Below are 20,944 nucleotides of genomic sequence, written 5' to 3'. Positions count from 1 at the left end.
AGATTGCACCAGATTGCCTTGTCAGCCCCAGCCTCCTCTCCCTCCAGTGTGGCTCTTAAAAGCTTTTGATTGAGAGCCTGGTGGGTGTGTGTTTTCAAAGACTGTAAAAACAGCCTTTGGGGTTTTTGAGTGTAGCTCTTTATTTTCCTCCCTTCTGTAAGTTTGGTGTCAGGCAAAGGCCTCAAGTGAAAAATCAGTTGATGTTTTTGGCAAGTTCCTCTCTCTGTAGAAGTGCTGCTATGCTAAACATTATGACGCTGTGAGAGATTACACTTTAGTTTTCAGCCTCTTGTACCACTTTAGAACTTCACAGATGTTCCATCGGGGAAAACTAGCCTTGTATTTGATTTTTTCTAGTTCTGACCTATTGTATGTGACCACCAGAAGCTCTGATCATTTCATGTTCCCTCAGTAGCATCCTTCTGCCTGAGCCACATCCAGTCCTCAGCCCATGCCCAAAAGCATCACGTGCCTGCAGAAAAGAGAATGTCCACAATTCACCTCTGACAGGCTCTTCCATCTCTGGAATTCTGTTTATATAACCTTTGTTGCTTTCACAGCTCTCCAGTATCTTTACAAAGTGATTTTGCAATTGACTTTTTTTTCCAGTTTTGCAGCAAGAATACAAGTCTCATGAGACATAATACATCCTCCTCAGAAGTGGAAGCCAGATTTACTGGGCTTAAGATTTGTTTTCTCCCTGGAGTAGGTTATTGCACCTTTGCTCAGTGTGACTTCTCTTTTTGAGTCCATAGTTCATGACACTGCCACCCTCCAGTTTCTAGTTTGTCTTAGAAAGCTGCACTGAAAATGGGTACGAGGTCTTCAGCTTTGGTTTTCCTGGGATTTTGCCCACCTGGGGCTGAGCCAAGCCTGACTGACATTCCAATCTGTTGTGTTCATCTTTACAGGACCAGGAGTAAAACCTCCAGAGGAACGAACAATTGAATACCTAGAAGAAGTTGCAATTACTTTTGCCAAAGGACTAGCTGATAAAAAGATCACTCCAAAGAGAGACAAGGGATTGGTAGAAAGTGAGTGTCATTATTAAAGAACAAAAGCACAACTTCTCTCCAGGGAATTTAATTTGACTTGCTATAAATTTGAATAAGGAAAAAATAAGTGCATTGTTTACTCTTAAGTGTAAACTAAGCCTTAGAGGGTGCAATAACTCTGCTCTAAGCTCTAGTCCTGGACCTTACATTGTTAAAGACATTTTCAGAAAAAACTTTTTATTTTGGAAAATTTAAAGCAATACCAAAATGGAATAATATAACTGTGTAATAAATACCGTGTACCCAACACTCAGCTTTAATACTTACCAACTTACGTTTAAAGAAGTGCTTAGGTTGTGATTTTGATTGTGTATATAGAGTAAAGAACAGTTCTTTCAGAGAACTAGAATCACTGCATTTTTGTGGAGTTTACAGAACAAACTAATAATGGAGGCTGGGCCCTTACCAGTAAGAAGCTAATAGCATTTTACCTTACAGAATTGACGTCATACGCCTTGAGTATTCCATTTGTCAGGCAACAGATTTACAAAAAGGTGGAAGAAAAAGTACAAAAGCAGACCAAAGGCCTTTATCCTGCACCCCTGAAAATAATTGATGTGAGTCTTTACGCCATCCTCCAACATCTCTCATGTTTCTTCCCTCTGTCTAGAGCAGTACTCTTTATTGCCATTCTTTCTGCACCGTGCATGCCAGCACTAAAGTTCTTCATGCTGCTGTCAAAATGCTTAACTAAAAATAACACATGAGCATAGCAAGCTATGAGGATTTACATAAATGGATATTTGGGGGAAATTAGTACCAGGCATACTTTTTAGTTAATGAACTTAAAACTACCAGTTATAAACCAGGAAAGAAACCTATGTCTTAAGGCCAGTAAAATACCAGACATTAATTAAGAGGTACTGGAAACAAAATTAATGGCTGTATTTTGTCCTTAGTCAAAACTATGGTCATTACCTAAAATATCTCATCGACTCTCCAATGCCACAATTATGAAAAAGATGTAATGATATAGAGAAGCTCTGGAAAAGATAAGGGAGGATACTTAAAATCATCACAGAGTTGAATAAATTTCTGTCTAAAGGTAGACTTTAAAAGTTATAAAATCTTCAATCTGGAAAATCTAAGCTTTAAAGAGCATATGATCAAAGACTTCAGAATAGGAGACTGAATTGGTCAGCAAATATATTTTGAGCCAAAGACACCAAAGTACATTAGTTATGAAACATGGTCCCCTACCCTCATTCACCTGACAGTCTGAGTTGGGGAAATTGAACACATATATGGGGTAAGGCAGATGTCAGGATGAAGGGTGGTATGCAGCTGCAGGGGGTTAATGCCAGATAATCAGGATAGAGGAAAACTGCTAAATTCACTGTGAAGGGAACAGTCCCTCTGAGCCAGAGAAATTAGGTAGAGCCTCATGAAATTTGACTTGAGCCCTGAAAAACAGGCAGAGAGTAGATGAAAAGAAAATAGTGCCAGGTAGGGATGGGCATTTTGAATAAAGTTACAGAAGTTGGAAAGCATGAGGCTCTTCAAGAAACATTAAACAAGATCAATTTTTGTGGAAGGATTATGAAATGTCTTCAGGCAGGCAGACTGAAGCTATATTTTAGAAGATAATGATTTAAGAAATTTGACCTTTGTCCTATATAGGTCATAGAGAACCATCTTCATGGTGGTGAGTAAAAATGAATTAGAAATAGACAAAGTAGAACAATGAACTAGGAAACTATACATAATTCAGACTTGAAGTTTGACTAAGACCCTGAGATAGAATAGTAAAAGCGAAAATATGGGGGTAGTAAAAGACTTGCCAAAGAGAGTTCAGTTTTAGAAGTGTTGAGATTAGATATTTCAGGAAGTTCAGGCAACAGTAGTTTGGACAGAGAAGTCAGTTAAGGATATAGATTTATTTTTTTAATCATCAATAAATTACGGTGATTGAGTACACAGTTATTTCTTTTATACTTGCCTTTGTACTTAGGATAGTACTTAACCCCAAATGTTAAATTGGATTTCACAGAGATCATGATTAACGTGGTAAACTAAATAATGTTACTGAGGACGGATGAATGGAGAGGGATAAAGGGCTGAAAGTGGAACTTAGGGGACCTGCTCATATTTGAAAAACAGGAGAGGAGCTGGACGAATAATTTGAGGAGGAGGGAAGGGAGTGAAGAGGAAATGATAAACCTGTTATTGAACTCAGAAAGGGGGTGACAACTCTTTCTCTGACAAAATAACGATTCAAAGGATAAAGATGTAGAATTTGAGCTGTGGAACCTCTGTATACTTTTCATTTTGTGACCTTAATTCTCTTTCCTTCTATTTTATTGCTAGGTTTAGCAGTAGCCTCAGAGATGGAGAATTAACTGTCTTAAGCAATAAGGCACTCAATCCTCTTCTCTTTCTCACTTCAGTTTAGACTTCTGACTTTTTGAAGACTAACAACACTAGCATTCTTTTTTCAGCATTATTGTACATCTCAACAGTCCATTCCAACAAGGAACAAGTGCTCTCTATGTTTTTTAGGTAGTGAAGACTGGAATCGAGCAAGGGAGTAACGCTGGCTATCTCTCTGAATCTCAGGTAAAATTTTCCTTTCAGTGTTTTACTAATGGAGACAGGATAACCAAGATCTAAAATGCTGTGTGTAAAACTGAAAAAAGAAAAACTATTCAAACTCTAGTAAAAAAAAAGTTTTCTTCTGGTGGTTGTCATTTCTTCCGATTAATCTCACTGAGCCAGTAGATGCTGAGAAAACCATAGTAGTCCCCAGATGCTGGGTTGGACAAAAAATTCATTTCAGTTTTTCTGTTAAAATGTTATGGAAGGACTTCCCTGGTGGTCCAGTGGTTAGGAGTCCACCTGCCAATGCAGAGCACACAAGTTCAGTCCCTGGTCTAGAGGGATTCCACAGGCCGTGAGGCAGCTGAGCCCATGCACTGTGGAGCCCGTGAGCTGCAACTGCTGAAACCCACACACCCTAGAGCCTGTGCTCTGCAACAAGAAAAGCCCCGCAGTGAGGGGCCAAGCACTGCCACGAGAGAGTACCCCCACCCGCCGCAACTGGAGAGAGCCCATGCGCTGCAACAAAGACCTAGCACAGCCAAAAATAAATTTTACATATATATACATAAAGAAATTAAAGCCATTTTAAAAAGATGAGAAAACCCCAACAAACTTTTTGGCCAGTCCAGTATTTGAACTTGCTCTCAGTAATGGCTTCCCTTACTTCCCTTGTGGCTCAGCTGGTAAAGAATCTGCCTGCAGTGCGGGAGACCTGAGTTCATTCTCTGGGTTGGGAAGATCCCCTGGATAAGGGAAAGGCTACCCACTCCTGTATTCTGGCCTGGAGAATTCCATGGACTGTACAGTCCATGGGGTTGCCAAGAGTTGAAAATGACTGAGCGACTTTCACTTTTCACTTTTGCTCAGTAACTGAGGATATAACGAGGGTATAACGAGGAAAAACAGAGACAGAGTTATAATCCTTTCAAAAGGAATCCTTTGGACTTTTTGTTCTGTGGTTGGGCTGGATTAGTTGTGACATAATGAATACACTGGTAGGGAAATATGATTCTTACTTGTTAGGCCTACAGATAAAACTGAATCCCAGCCTCCCTTTGGTAAACTAAAAGGGAAATTTTTGCACCCACTAAAACAAGAAAACAGAGTGACTCAGGAACCAACCTTACCCCTTCCACTTCCTAACAAGTTGGTGGATTACAGATTTTAATGAATTCGATTTCTTTGAAGTTTTAAGCAATCACTGAAGGATGATTCAGTTCACTTCAGTCACTCAGTCGTGTCCAGCTCTTTGCGACCGCGTGAACCACAGCACACCAGGCCTCTGTCCATCACCAACTGCTGGAGTCTATCCAAACCCATGTCCATTGAGTCGGTGATCCCATCCAACCATCTCATCTTCTGTTATCCCCTTCTCCTCCTGCCCTCAATCTTTCCCAGCATCAGGGTCTTTTCCAATGAGTCAGCTCTTCGAATCAGTGGCCAAAGGATTGGAGTTTCAGCTTCAACATCAGTCCTTCCAATGAACATCCAGGACTCATCTCCTTTAGGATGAACTGGTTGGATCTCCTTGCAGTCCAAGGGACTCTCAAAAGTCTTCTCCAACACCACAATTTAAAAGCATCAGTTCTTTGGCGCTCAGCTTTCTTTATAGTCCAACTCTCACATGCATACATGACTACTGGAAAAACCATATAACTAGATGGACCTTTGTTGACAAAGGAATGTCTCTACTTTTTTTTCTTTTTAATGTCTCTACTTTTAACATGCTGTCTAGGTTGATCATAACTTTCCTTCCAAGGAGTAAGCATCTTTTAATTTTATGGCTGCAATCACCATCTGCAGTGATTTTGGAGCCCAAAAAAATAAAGTCAGCCACCGTTTCCCCATCTATTTGCCATGAAGTGACGGGACCGGATGCCATGATCTTCGTTTTCTGAATGTTGAGCTTTAAGCCAACTTTTTCACTCTCTTCTTTCACTTCCATCAAGAGGCTCTTTAGTTCTTCATTTTCTGCCATAAGGGTGGTATCATCTGCATATCTGAGATTATTGATCTTTCTTCCAGCAATCTTGATTCCAGCTTGTGCTTCCTCCAGCCTAGCGTTTCTCATGATGTACTCTGCATAGAAGTTAAATAAGCAGGGTGACAATATACAGCCTTGACGTATTCCTTTTCCTATTTGGAACCAGTCTGTTGTTCCATGTCCAGTTCTAACCGTTGCTTCTTGACCTGCATACAGGTTTCTCAAGAGGCAGATCAGGCGGTCTGGTATTCCCATCTCCTTCAGAATTTTCCACAGTTTATTGTGATCCACACAGTCAAAGGCTTTGGCATAGTCAATAAAGCAGAAATGTTTTTCTGGAACCCTCTGCTTTTTCAGTGATCCAGCGGATGTTGGCCATTTGATCTCTGGTTCCTCTGCCATTTCTAACACCAGCTTGAACATCTGGAAGTTCACAGTTCACATATTGCTGAAGCCTGGCTTGGAGAATTTTGAGCATTACTTTACTAGCATGTGAGATGAGTGCAATTGTGTGGTAGTTTGAGCATTCTTTGGCATTGCCTTTTTTTGGGATTGGAATGAAAACTGACCTTTTCCAGTCCTATGGCCACTGCTGAGTTTTCCAAATTTGCTGACATATTGAGTGTAGCACTTTCACAGCATCATCTTTCAGGATTTGAAATAGCTCAACTGGAATTCCATCACCTCCACTAGCTTTGTTTGTAATGATGCTTCCTAAGGCCCACTTGACTTCACATTTCAGGATGTCTACATCTAGGTAAGTGTGAGTGATCACACCATTGTGATTATCTGGGTTGTGAAGATCTTTTTTGTACAGTTCTTCTGTGTATTCTTGCCACCTCTTCTTAATATCTTTTGCTTCTGTTAGGTCCATACAATTTCTGTCCTTTATTGAGCCCATCTTTGCATGAAATGTTCCCTTGGTATCTCTTAATTTTCTTGAAGAGATCTCTAGTCTTGCCCATTCTATTGTTTTCCTCTATTTCTTTTCATTGATCGCTGAGGAAGTCTTTCTTATCTCTCCTTGCTATTCTTTGGATGATTGCTTTCCAGTAATAGAACAAAAGATACCTGAAGAACTCAGGACAAGTTCCAGAGAAAACATTCTTTATCCTGGGTTGCTTACCACAGTGCACTCTGATGAATTCCTTTACGTTATCTCCAAGCACAACAACACATGTGTACATATGTATACATATGTACACAAAGATTGAAGCATATTTCACAAAATAATCAGCCTGTACACTGTACTCAGTATTTTCTGTCTGTTCTATTTATTACACTGTGCTAAATTCATGTCCACTGATGGATTTCTGCCTGTAGTTTGAAAAATCACTGACTTACTGAATAGAACCTACTTTACCAAGATTAGTAGGACATTGTTTCATGTTTTATTCAGACATGAAGGCAGCATTATTAGCAGGGGTTCCTTCTTTGAAATGCTATTTATAACCATGTAATTGAACCAGTAGATTCTAGTAATGTTCATAATGGTAATAGCCAAAACCCAGTTATTTTACAAGTGCTCTCATTGACTCCCCACAACAATACTGTAAAATAGGTATTGTTTTTCCCATTTTTAAGAATCCACAGCGGATTTTTCCCATTTTTAAGAATAAAGAAAGCTTCACAACTGGGAAGTGGCAGGGCCAGGCTTTAAACCGATTTCTTCCAAATACAGATTCTAAATCTCATGCTCTTACCCACTATCTTGAGACTTGTTCTCTGTAAACGTTAAGATACATTTAAAGTGGTAGATATCACATGGGGCAGCATACTACCTTGGAAAGAGAACTGAAGTTGGGAGTCGTACTGCCTGGGTTCAGGTTTGCTTTCTGCCCCTTTGAGGCAGGGTGGCTTTGAGCAAGGTCACTTAATTTCTCTGAACCTTGTCTTCCCAATCTTTAAAATGAGAGTGGTGGTTGAGATAATTGGTCCACTCTAGTTCCATGATAAAAGTTGCCACAACCTCTGATGTAGAGAACCTTGAGAGCTCAGTTATATTCAAAACCTTGCGAAGCAAATCATCAGAAGTACAGATGAGGAAAGTGAGAGGAAGACTTGGCAGGAGGTGACCGACTTCTGCAGCTCAGGGCCTGAGGCTTTGCGCATGTTGCCCTGCTCTGCAGAGAAACTGACCCGAAGGATCCACGCCTCCAAGACTAGGAAGCGCCACCTTTTCTTCTTCCCCTTTACTTTCCAGAGATTTGGAGAGCTCGCAATGACCAAAGAATCAAAAGCCTTGATGGGACTTTACCGTGGTCAAACCCAATGCAAGAAGAATAAATTCGGAGCTCCGCAGAAGGAGGTTAAGTAAGTCCAGCTCTGCCTAGGAAGTCGCTGTGGATTTCAGCACACGCTAAGCTCATTGATGCCTCAGTCTTGCCCTAAACCGCTTTTGCCCTGATCGGTATAGACCCCTATCCTATCATGGACTTTGTGGCTTTCAGAGTTGTGCCTGTGCTGAGTTTTCTCCAGACTTCTCTGTTGTTTAGTCCCTCAGTCATGTCTGACCCTTTTGTGACCCCCATGAACTGTAGCCCGCCAGGCTCTTCTGTCCATGGGATTCCCCAGGCAAGAATACTGGAGTGGGTTGCCATTGCCTTCTCCAGGGGATCTTCCCAACCCAGGGGTCGAACCCATGTCTTCTGCATTAGCAGGTGGATTCTTTACCCCTGAGCCACCTGGGAAGCTCTCCAGACTTCTCTAATGGCTCCTATAGAGGCATTTTTGTGTCACCATTGATGTCCCCTGGAAATCTGGTTTAGGTTCCCCCTTCCTAAACCAAATACACACACTGTGTCCTGATTGATGACCTTATCTATCCCTGTGACTTGAGATACCATCTCTGGGAATTCATACTTTTCCGTCATTAAAAAACATAAAGCCTTAGAAATTCTCTGGTGGTCCAGTGGATAGGACTCCAAGCTTCCACTGCCAGGTGCCTGGGTTCAGTCCTTGGTTGGGGAACTAAGACCCCACAGGGCTCAGCACAGCAAAAAATGAAACAAAACCGTAAAGCCTTGTTCTAGCTGCTAAAGGCTTGTCCTTTGTTTCGCTTGCAGCCTAAGTATTTGAGTCCCCTTACCTGTTTCCTGTCTATTCTATTTAGCGAGGCTTTCAGTGTTATGCTGCCTAAATAGCTCTTCAGCGTCTGAAGTTTAATAATGTACCCAAACTCACCCTCTTGCTCAGTGGTTCTTAACCTGGGGACTCTTGTCACCAGGCGACATTTGACAATGTCAGGAGACATTTTTAGGTGTCACAACTGGGGAGGAAGGGATGGGACTGGTGGCCAGTGGCCAGGAATGTTGCTCAACATCCTGCGGTACATAGGAGAGCCGCACAACAGAGTAACCAGTCCAAAATGCCGGTAGTGCCGAGGTTGAGAAACACTGTCTAGCTGAATTACACAAAGGGGCTTGTGAAAGCAGCTAATGTTACTTCCTGCTCCTATACAATCTTCTCTCACCTTTAATGAAATTCAAATCTGAAACAGAAGACGAAATCAGTAAGAAGTCCAGATGAGACAGATAAAATTCTTGCCAAGAGGACTGATTTCCAAATTAGAATATGAAATACAGTCTTCACTGCTTGTCCAGCACACATGGTGATTGCTATCTACCTGTTATCAGTCTGTATCAATCAGTATCAATCTGCCTGTGAACCACCAAGTATCACATTCAGTGGCTGAGAGCAGTTACTTCCATGTTGCACTGGAATGATGATAGCTACTTTAATCTGTACTTCTTCACACATTCTATAAAAATTTACCATTAAATTTTAAATTATAAATATTTACTTTTAAGAAACCTAGTTAGCCACTCCAAACTCCTATTCTGGTCTGCCTGTAACTCTTACTGTTATATGAAGGGAGTATGTGATACCACCCGGAGAAGCTGTTACTGTGTACCAATACACGGAAAAGACAGGTAGCAGCATGTATATGAAACCCATGGAAGAAGAAACAAATGAGAATCAAAATACTTAAGCTTATGAAAACTCTGCCCCCAAAACCACCACAGTGCAAAAGAAAACTGTAGCAGAATGCTCCCAGACTTGAATTGTGACCTTAAGTAAATATTTGCAGATAAGAAAAAGAATTACTTTGAATCAAAAATTCAAAAACTCAGAACTAAACAGACAGAAAAACAGGATGATGTAAGAGTTGACCTTACTTGGGGAAATAAATTGAAGGAAAAGATAACATCATGTTAGAAATGAAGAATAAATTGTATGCAAGACAGACTTAGGTTGAACTGAAAATTTAATAAATTGAAGAAAGGGCATCCCCCTTCATGCTTCCCTAGTGGTCAGTAATATTTCCACTTCTGTTTCTCTAGGCCTCTTCCCCTTTCCCTTGGGGGGTAATTTGAATCCCTTACCTATTTTCTCTTTTCATAAAATATTTTTTTATGCAAAGAATGCATTCTTACTATTCTTTTTAAGAAAAACTTTTTAAAATTCTAGATGAATCTGTTTTGTGTTTATGATTTGAATGTTTTATTAATAACATAAAAAGGATCTATCAGTATGGATCCTGTAACTTGCTCTTTTTAGTCAGTGGTACAACTTGGGGGAGAGACTGTGTATGATGGTTGCATACCAGTTAACTCTTTCCTTTTTACCGCCTCCTGATGGACAGATGGTTGTTCCCAGTTTTTTCATTGTTGTAAACATTACATGACTCTTCATCCCAGCATATCATCTTATGCACAAGTCCATTTTCCTGGAATAGATAGTAGAATTACTGGCCCATAGAGGATAAAGGATACAATTTTTGGTTTTAATACATTTGACCTCCTCTATAGGGCAAAGTATACTTAGCAACTAAACCACCACCACCACCACCATACTTCTATCAGCCACGCATGAAAGAACCAGTTTTTTTACATCCTCACCTTCATATTTACTTTTTACACTTTTGCCAACTTGATGGGGAGAGTATCTTGTTTTAATTTGCATTTCCCAGATTATTAGGGAGATTGGGCATTTTATTGGCAATCTCTTTTCTTTTGTGAATTGCTTTGTATAAACCCCGGCCCATTTTATTGGGTTGTTATTATTGATATGTGTGTTCTTTATAGTTCCCTAGTAGCAATCTTTTGTTGGCCATGCAAGTTGCAAATTTCTTCCTCTTCTGTGGTTGTCTTAATTTTTGTGGGGTCATTTCTCAAGAAAATTTTTTAATTTTCAATGCAATAAATATATGAACAAGTTTTTCAGCTCCTATTCTTTATATTTTTCCACCCTATTTTTCTCATGTTCTCCAGTTACTTAACACTCACCATGTAAAATATGTGTATTATCACAAAACTGCATTTGAAAGATGCTCCCTGGAGTTGAAATTAGGTTTTCTTTTCAGGTCTTGAATAAGATTTTTGAATATCAGAATTGTTAAGAATGAAGCAGCTCTAATTTAGATCTGCAGTGCTGTAAACTTGGGCTGCTTTTATGAAGGGAGTTGTTCTGAAAATTTTCTTTTAGTTACTAATGGGAAAATGGCATATTGTTCCAGAGCTATGGAAAACTAAAGAGTCATCAGACATGAATTCTGTCCCTCAGAAAGCTTAGAATTTAGTTGAGGAGACAAAAATAATGTACATGAAAGCCATTCCAGAGTAATGCGGTATAAGCCAAACGGTTCTGATAAGTTCCGGAGGAATTCAGGGCTGGAAAAGGCAGTCAGACGCATGTATGGAGATGTTTGAGGGAAGTCTTTTGAACCAATCCAAGTAAAGTGTGATAAAGGCACAGATTTCAGAAGAAATTAAAGATGACTGGAAAATGGCAAAATCACTAACAAGTAAGTAGTTGAAAAGAGAATTAGTCTTTGGGCCCATCACTGCAAGTTGGCCTTTGTTTGAAGAAAAGTACTCGTGAATTTAAGCATAATCTGGGAGGTTTTGTTTTGTTTTCAGTCATCTCGGGAATGATTGAAAATCAGTATAATTCTTTTTAGGTAAACCAGTTCTTTTAGACCTAATGGATTTTTGCATTTAACTTTAAAAATCTGTCATTTATGAAAGGTGTCTTTGTAGATAAAAATGATTTTAAATACTTTATTGTTGTCGCTGCTTTAGTTGGTTTATTGGATGATAACCTGGGCAATCCCACTTTTTACTGAATTAAAAGCTTTTATCAAAAGTCATTTTATCCTTTCCTTTCAGGCAGCTCGCTGTTCTTGGTGCAGGGCTGATGGGAGCTGGCATTGCTCAAGTCTCCGTGGATAAGGGCCTACAGACCATACTTAAGGACACTGCACTGCCCGCACTGGGTCGAGGACAGCAGCAGGTGTTCAAAGGGTGAGCCTGCTCTCTGCCTTTGCTGGGAGAGTAGAATGTGTTTTGGTTTTCGCCATCACAGTTTCCTTTTTCCTGAACTTGATCTGTACTGGATACTCCATAGTTAAGTCTTATTTCTTTGATTTTGAGAAACACTAATTCCTTCTTTCACTTTTTTTTTTTTTTGCTGTTGTTGCAGACAGTTATTATAAATCATTAACATCATTGGGGTCTATAGTCTTTGAATGCAGAAGAGAAAACCTTATATATTAGATGTTTTAAATATCATGTATGTTATGCTTTGGTATCAGACTAGAAATTGCCATATTTGTAAATTTTAATTGCTGCATTGTTTTAGAATATTGAAACAGCATGACTGTGTGTGTCCATGGAGAGAACTGAGATTTGGGATATGAAGAAATGTGTAATTGCATCCTGAAGATAGGGCTGGGATCTGCACTTGTGAGCCTCGTATTTCTTGACTGGCATGACCATGGAGAAGCAGTTAACTGATTTGGCTCCATAGTGTCTGGATCTTATGGACTGTGTCTATGTCTCCCCTCTGAATTAATCAAAGGGGAATATTACTCTCCCTCTTGCCCATCCCCCTTCTCATACCCCACCCCCACCCCCATAATGCGGAGGAGAAAAGTGGAACAGTAAACTTGGCAAAACTGGGAATCAGTTTCAGCTCATTTCTCTGCTGCAGTGTAATGGACTATCTGAGGCTGGCTGCACTTTGACTGTCTTACATGTGACTTTTAGCTGAGTGAGCTTTTTGCTTCTTAGATGAATTATGTAGCTTACACATGTTTTTACCCCTTTTCTGCAGAGAGGCTCATATATTGCTTCCATATCATGCACCACCTCGCAGGTTTAATCATGCTGGCAGATAGCCACTGTCTTAATGTCAAGGTAGCAAGGTGCTGTAGTAAAAGAGATTCAGAGCCCCAAAATGGCACATGCTTGGTAACCATTGCCCTGAGGCCAGCGTGCAAGTGTTCCTAAACAGTGTTCCTAAACAGCGTTTCATTGTCACCCAAATGAGAAATTGCTGCTCTAGAGTAACCTTTTCTCCTTGATCTCTTTTGGATCCAGCTGTCCTGGGTTTCTCTTTTTGCCTTAGAAACATCAGGCTCTGGTGAGTGCCCCTCACTGCACTGTTGACTCAGGACATGCACATCTCCAGTCCTCCCTTAGGAATAGTTCCATTAGGCATCAGAATTAGAGCAACTAATAATGCTTTGAACATTCACAGGCATCTTGTTTGCTGATTACCAACATAGCTGCCAGAAACCAGGATATTTGAATCCATACTTTAAGACTTTGACTACTACTTTGAACTTACCGCATGGCTTTTTCTTTTGTTAAGGAAACTAATGAATGGATTGCAGCTTCATTCTTAATTCAGAGGAAAATTCTAGGTCATTTATTCTGAAAGCGTGGTCAGAGTGAAACCTAAGAGAGCCTGTTTTCCTTGGCAATAAAAACAATCAGTTCAGTGTCTGAGTAGCAGGAATCTTGTTTAGCTCTCTGGGGAAGAAGAAATGTTGAGTTAATGTTTTATGTAATCAATATAGTGTGCTACTAGGTACTGACCAGGAAATGGATTAAGAATACAACACATAATGCAGGGTCTCTGTCCTCCAGTAGATCACAGTTACAGAATAACAAAATGACATGGAAGCAAGTATAAACTCATGTGGTCTTGGACCCGTGTTGGCTGTCTCCCCTGTTGTAGGCAGAGGATGACTCAAACTGGTTTTTTGTTTGCCATTCTGGTGTTCATGTTTACTCCTTCTGGCAGATTTAGCTGTTTTATGCAGGTTGGGCATTAGAGGCGTCTTGTAGTAGAAGACTGTGGATGTGAGGGTCAACCTGTCTGAATCCTAGTACTTTCCCTTACCTAGTCCCTCTGAGCTTCTTTGAGCAGCTCAGCTCCCTCAAAATGGGAGGGGCATAGCTAACCTCACTGAATTGTTAGAAAATACACGGTATACTTTCTGGCCCATGGACACTCAGTAAATTATTAGTTTCCTGTTCTCCCACTCTGACTAGAGATGTGTTTTGTTTTGTTTTGTTTTGTTTCCAGACTGAATGATAAAGTGAAGAAGAAAACACTGACATCGTTTGAAAGGGATACCATGTTCAGCAACTTGATTGGGCAGCTTGATTACCGGGGTTTTGAAGAGGCCGACATGGTGATTGAAGCAGTTTTTGAGGACCTCAACCTTAAGCACAGAGTGCTCAAGGAAGTAGAAGCGGTAAATAAGGGGCCTGTGGTACTGAATCCTAGTGCAGTGAGTGGAGAACACGGAAATAGGGTTCTTTAAAAGAACTACAGGAAACTCATGGTTCTGTTTTTAGGGCCCAAACGTAAGGGGTTTTGTTTGTTTCTGTGTGGGGAATGGATGGGAGAAGGTAAAGTAGCTTTATTTTTTTTGCCAGGCAAAGGGGAATACAGCAGGCTCTACAGCAGTTTTGAGGTGCCCTTCAAAACTGTGTCCCCCCCAGACATAAGTTTCTATGTGAACCTGTGCACACTGTGTGTAAAGATCAAATCAAAGTCTTCAGGGAAGACACACAAGTATCTTATTAACTGAAGCACAGAATTCATTAGCCTGACATGGGAGTTCAGTCACCCAGACATACACAGATAACCTCATGGACCATAGCCTGACATCTTGGCATTTCAGGTTGGCTGCAAGCTACAGCTCAACTAATTCAGGTCTAGGCAGCAGAGGAAATAGGGGAGAAACACTCTCCAGGCAGGATTCAGATGCTCATTTTGTGGAAAATGCTACTTTGGTCTTGAGTCCACATGCTGTGCACAGTCAACTCTTGAGATGGAATGACATGAACAAAACAAGTACTTAAACCAGGTGGTATGAAGGAGGAGGAAAGAAGATGTGGCAATACTCCAGGCGAGAGGTGGAACCAGGGCCTGGACTAGCCTACAGTGAAGTAAACAGTGGAAGTCCATAAACGGTGTACGTAAAGTGGCACTGACTTGGCAACATTCCAGGTGTCTCAAGTAGTGGGCTGTGCTCCTAAGACTCCTGCCACTTGAGGACAATCTCTGCTCTACTCAAGACTGAGGGTTTAGAAACTAAAGAGCAGCAACTCCGGTTGGGACCGATTCTACTTGTGAAACACACATTCCGAAGTCTTCGCTTTAGACAGAGTGCAGTGGAGATTCAGCTGCAGGAGAATATTCAGAAGAGCAGGGTAGGTGCGTGTCCCCTCTGTCCTGAGGTGGCCCTGCAGCAGAGATGTATACCCAGTGTTTCTGGGGCTTCGGGGGACACTCCAGCAGGCACTGGAGGGAAGGCTGAGGGGTGACAAAAGTACACACAGCCATTCACCACTGAAAGAGCATTTGCCACCTGATGGGATGCTGGTGTTTGCTTCCGGAAAATCAGGGCTTGGGAGGATCCATGTATAGAGAAGTTTGTTGAGGTTAGCAGTTGGGAAGCCAGTGATCACGGAAAAGAAGAAAGAGGGATCAGATCAGGAGATGTACAGGCTGTAAACAAATCAATACAGTACTTCAAGCCAAAGTGTAAAGCTTAAGGGAGAAGAGAAAGGAAAGAGAAAGAAAAGCAAAGGGGTTTCCTGTGTCCATGCAGGCCACAGAGGGAAAGCACCAGGGAAAAGGCAGCAGACAGAGATAAGAAAGGGAGGGTGTTCAGGGAGTCATGAACTTTTAGCCGATAGTAAGAAAAGAGTAGGAAGATGATTGCCAAACGTAAAGTCCAAGATGTCATGTATGTTGTGGATATTTATGTAATCAATAACTGGCCTTTACCTCTTTAGTGAAGCTAGTGAAATCATCTATGGTAGGAGATACTCAAAGAAGTTCTTCAGAAAGAGTAGAAGAGAGCAAGGTCCAGAACAGAGCTATCTTTAGAACATCAAAGAATTTCAGGTGCAAGACCTTTAGGAGGGCCTCAGATCCATCCTGTCACCTGGGCTCTGCTTTCTTTATAGGCAAATGGTAAAGCTGAGTCCACCGAGTGATCCTCAGGGATTCAGAATTTCACTGCTTTCCTCTCCACAGAGCTAGAGAAACTCACTCCTCTGCTGTCTTCATAATCCGTGTCTCCATTCCCCTCACTGCCCCGGTCATTTCTTCTGTTGCCTTCACCATGTCTCAGTGCTCTCTTGGCGTGTGAGAGACCACCGCAGACCACCACAAATCACCACGACCTTTTCACGGGTCTGCAGTTAGGGCAGGGCTCCACGAGGCCCCTGGCCTTAACTCCATGTGGCTTCCGAGTGGGGGCACTCGTGAGACTGCATTCAGCAGAAAGCTTATTGGGGCACCTCCCTCTCCCTGTGGCCTGTCCTCACTTACTGGTTGAACCAGAACTTCTCTGCAGCATGGCTGCCAGTGTCCAAGAGAGCAGAGCAGAAGCCATGAGACTTCACTAGGCGAGGCCTGCAACTGGCAGAGTTACTTCTGCTGCTTTCTGTTGGTAAAAGCACGTCACAGGCCAGGCCAGGTTTAAGGGGAGGGGAAAGAGACTCCCCCTCTGGATGCACGGAGACTCACATGTACCAGGAGGGACATGTTGTTGCCAGCCATCTTTGGAGACATTAGTTTGCTCTTCACAGAGAATTTTACCACCAACATTTACCACTAATGACGCAGCTTGAAACTATGTTAGCTTTCTGCCCATCGGGCTCTACTTTTGACTTACACTATACTTTTGATTAAATCAGATCATGGGGAACTTCCCTGGTGGTCCAGTAGTTAAGACTCCACACTCCTAATGCAGGCGGCCCAGGTTCAGTCCCTGGTCAGGGAACTAGATCCCACATTCTGCAACTAAGACCCAGTGCAACCAAATAAAAATAATAAAAAATAAATAAGATCATAGGCTCTATACACAAATTTACTGCCAAGCCAGGTTTTGTCCGTTAGATGCCTACTCTTTTTCCTCTTTTTTCTTTTTCATAAAATCCTAATACAGTCCTTTATCTTTATCCTCATTATAATTGGTCTTGTTTTATACCCATTGTTTCAGTGTATCAAACGTATCTTGAACCTTGATTCTCAGCTCTGATGTTAGGATTCTGCCTGCCGAGATTTGCACAAGTTTAACAGGTGTGCCTTCCATGTTTTTCACCCAAGCATCTGAATAAAAGTGTGAATAAGTCAAGATTGTGGGCAGAATGCTGAGACAGTCTACATTAGAGAGTATTCTCCAGTTCAGTAAAGCTAACAGTTAATAGTATTCTTGTACTGTAGATAGAAATATAGTGTTGTGCCATTTCTGAGTGTCACGTGTGTAACATGAGACAGGCATGCACGTTATGGTTTATTCTTACAAAGGTGAGGATGGCAGAGACTCAGGTGTCGCTCATTGACTTTGCTTTGGGCTGTCGTCACCTCCCGGCCTACCTGACACATTCGTAAATGCTTTTCCCCTGCAGGTGATTCCAGATCACTGTGTCTTTGCCAGCAACACATCTGCTCTTCCGATCGGTGAGATTGCTACTGTCAGTAAAAGACCTGAGAAGGTAAATTCTGAGCAGAGGAAAATCCTGAAATGTTTTGCTGCTTCAGGCTCACTGATGAAGGCTTAGAACGTGAGAAGGGAGCAGTATGGATTATAAAGTGGGCGAGGGTGATGATGTAGTCTCAGAAACTGGCCACAGAAAAGCTAGTAACATAACCAGTATGAGATGCAGAAACAAGTGAAGTACAACTAAAATATACCTTATAGATGATTTGCATTCTTAATGGGAATTATTTTTCAGGCTCAGACTATAAAAGCTACCTTTTTTTTACAGTTGTGTATTGAAAGCCAGGCTCTAAAATAAGAGATGCTCCAAAAATAACACTTGAGCTACAGAGCATTCTCTGGTGACTGTCTGGAATGGGTTTGGTTCCCACTGCAGACCCAAAAATGGAAGATCTCGGGGTGCAGTAGGATGTGTCCACACATGGGTTTGCTTAGAGCTTTTCCCCAGGACATGAGAGGGGTAGGTGTAGAAGCACTTCACTGTAAATGTTTGAAACAGTACCTGGAAATTTATCTTTGAGCTTCTGCTCTTTACCAGAGAAATCAAGTGCAATTATTCAAGGAAAAATAAAACAGCTCACCTCCCTGGAGGATAGCAGTTAGCTGAGGCTAACCAGAACCAGCCAGAAGTTGGCAGGAAATATAAAAGGCCTTTAAACAGCCATAACTGTTAATACAAAGTCCATGTGCTCAAAACCTAAAAGTCTATTGATTGTTGTTCTAATAGCTTGCTGACACAGGGTCATCTTGTTTCCCAGCATGCAGCAGATTAGAGGTGATGTGGGCCTGATAGAGGCAGGCTCAGTAATGGCAGGAGGAGGTCACAGGAAGAAGTAGCAGCTGTGAGTGTGGCCCTGCGGGGAGACACAGACACGGGGTCAAGGCAGATCTGGCCACGTCATAATCACTTGCAGCAGCTCCTCAACACTGAGGCGGCAGAGGAGACCCTGATGTCGTGTCTGTGATGCTAACCTCTCTTTTCTCCCCCATGGAGCGGAACAAGCAGCACGCTTTGTGTTCCTTACCCCCCAGAGACCTTGAGCTTTTGTCATCTGCTTGCCTATGTCGTTCATGTAAGAGTAAGGCCACGGCAGCCCAAGCAGGGTGACCAGCCATCTCAACGTGCCCAGGACACAGGCCCTCCAGTGCTCCACCTGGGAAGTATTCCACCTGGGCAGGTCCCAGAAATCTAGGACAGAGGTGATCACCTTTTGGCACAACTTTTTTGAACGATGTAAATAGGTTTTGCCTGGGGTAGTGATTGCGTGGGTAGATACACAGTTGTCAGAACTTAGCAAACTGAGCACTTTTAAGGCCTATGCGTTTTATTATATATGAACTACACATAGTAAAGGTGAACTCCTTTTGCTCAGGAGTATAGTCTGAATCAGGTCCTATGTTTTTAAGTATTTTAGACATAAGTAGAAGAATAATTTAGCGGTTAAAAGCAACTTTGGGACTGATAAGTTGGTGTAACATTTCAGTGACCTGTGCGTCACACAATGGGACGTGGGCAGGCTGTGGAGACAGGCCCACCTTGATGGAGTCCCACCCTGCTGTTTACTAACTGACCCTGACCTACTAATACTAACCTCCTGATTAAGCTTTCTTCCTCATCTAGATAATTAGACTGACTAGTTCACAGAGTTGTAATGGATTACATGTAACGAATAAATGATAAATGTGTTAATGAACAGTGGATAGTAAGCAGTATGGTAGATATTAGTTATAGGTAATGTAGGGGGCAGGGGGCAAAACTATGAATTAATGGATAGACTTTTGTCATAATTTAGTTATGAAGACTGCCTAATCGTTAGCTTATTGAGGCTGTTCTCAGGTTTTAGCACGTACCAGAATCACCTGGAGGGATTCTTAAACACAGATCTGGGCCCTGCCCCTAGAGTATCTCATTCAGTAGGTCTGGGGAGGGCCTGAGAATTCGCAGTTCTAACATTGCCAGGCGATGCTAGTGCTGCTAGTCTGGGTACTTGACTTTGAAAATCACTGGTTTAATGACACCTGAGGGAATTTGAGTGTTGAGAAATGTTACTTAAACCCAGTGCAGTCATCCCTCTGTGTCCTTGGGGGATTAGTTCCAGAACCCCAAGCCCCTTATAGAAATACTGTAGGACAGAAAATTCAGTTGGCCCTCTGTATCCTCAGGTCTCACATCCAAGAATTCAGACCAATTGGTTGAATCAGATTTAACCAGTTGAATCCTATTTTGGTTGAACCTGTGTGTGCAAACGGAGAAGGCAATGGCATCCCACTCCAGTACTCTTGCCTGGAAAATCCCGTAGACAGAGGAGCCTGGTGGGCTCCAGTTCATGGGGTCACTAAGAGTCAGACACGACTGAGCAACTTCACTTTCACTTTTCACTTTCATGCATTGGAGAAGGAAATGGCAACCCACTCCAGTGTTCTTGCCCGGAGAATCCCAGGGACGGGGGAGCCTGGTAGGCTGCCGTCTATGGGGTCACACAGAGTCGGACACGACTGAAGCGACAGCAGCAGCGGCAGCAGTGTGTGCAAAATCTGTGAATGGAAAGGGCAGACAGTATCCTGGTGGTGAGACCCATCTGTGTAAAATCTAGATGCATCTCTGACAGTCCAGCATATTAAGTAATTCTTCTGCCTGTCTCCCCCCACTCATTAAAAAGTGGACCCTCTCACCCAAATCATTGTCATCATTAATATAATTGGAACCCTCACTCATTCTTCCCCAATAAATCTACTTTGGCCTTTAGCTGTGGGTTTGGCATTGTGGGTAAGATCCATTGCCCTTAGTGAAAAGATCTAGAAGCAAATAGAAGAGAATTTCAGGTAGCTCTCCCCTGAACATACTGGACTCTTAAAGAACCATGAAACCAAACCATTTGACCATATCAAGCCAGTATTATTATACTACAACAGCCTTTCTCTGCAATGTTTTCCTAGCAAAAAAAAAAAGAACCCTATTAAGTTTCCCCTCTCAAGAGTTCTTAAGTCTGTCAGTGTTTTGTCCCCCTTGCCAGGTGATCGGCATGCACTACTTCTCTCCTGTGGACAAGATGCAGCTGCTGGAGATTATCACAACTGAGAAGACTTCGAAAGACACAACTGCCTCTGCCGTAGATGTCGGCCTCAGACAAGGGAAGGTCATCATTGTGGTTAAGGTGAGGAGCTGTGGATCAGAGCAGCAGATTCAGAAAAGTGCCATGAAAACTCCTTATATGTCCAGGCTTCTTGGTGACTCTTCAGGTCAAATAGCTCAGCCGTTGGTATGATTGGGCTTCCCTGGTAGCCCAGATGGTAAAGCATCTGCCTGCAATAAGGAAGACCCAGGTTCCAATCCCCGGGTTGGGAGGATCCCCTGGAAAAGAAAATGGCAACCCACTCCAGTACTCTTGCCTGGAAAATTCCATGGGCAGAGGAGCCTGGTATGCTACAGTCCATGGGGTCGCAAAGAGTCAGGCATGACTGAGTGACTTCACTTTCTTTCTTTCTTTCTTTGATATGATTCTCCCTTGGTCATCTACAATATGGACAGTGGTGTGACTACTGCTGAGTCGG

At 42.1% G+C, this 20,944-nt stretch overlaps 1 protein-coding gene across 1 annotated transcript in view; it reads left to right on the top strand.

The window, feature by feature from the left end:
* Positions 1 to 20,944, top strand: part of HADHA (hydroxyacyl-CoA dehydrogenase trifunctional multienzyme complex subunit alpha) — a 42,265-nt gene that overhangs the window by 17,770 nt on the left and 3,551 nt on the right. Inside the window, exons 8-15 of the mRNA XM_065928709.1 lie at positions 912 to 1,034; positions 1,494 to 1,612; positions 3,555 to 3,611; positions 7,781 to 7,890; positions 11,748 to 11,882; positions 13,954 to 14,125; positions 17,301 to 17,387; positions 20,407 to 20,547. Coding sequence (XP_065784781.1) covers positions 912 to 1,034; positions 1,494 to 1,612; positions 3,555 to 3,611; positions 7,781 to 7,890; positions 11,748 to 11,882; positions 13,954 to 14,125; positions 17,301 to 17,387; positions 20,407 to 20,547 — 944 coding nt within the window. The remainder of the gene's footprint in view (positions 1 to 911; positions 1,035 to 1,493; positions 1,613 to 3,554; positions 3,612 to 7,780; positions 7,891 to 11,747; positions 11,883 to 13,953; positions 14,126 to 17,300; positions 17,388 to 20,406; positions 20,548 to 20,944) is intronic.

This window comes from Muntiacus reevesi, chromosome 3 (assembly GCF_963930625.1).
Source record: "Muntiacus reevesi chromosome 3, mMunRee1.1, whole genome shotgun sequence".
In the NCBI taxonomy this organism is placed as follows: domain Eukaryota; kingdom Metazoa; phylum Chordata; class Mammalia; order Artiodactyla; family Cervidae; genus Muntiacus; species Muntiacus reevesi.
This window is presented reverse-complemented; position numbering and strand designations above follow the sequence as displayed.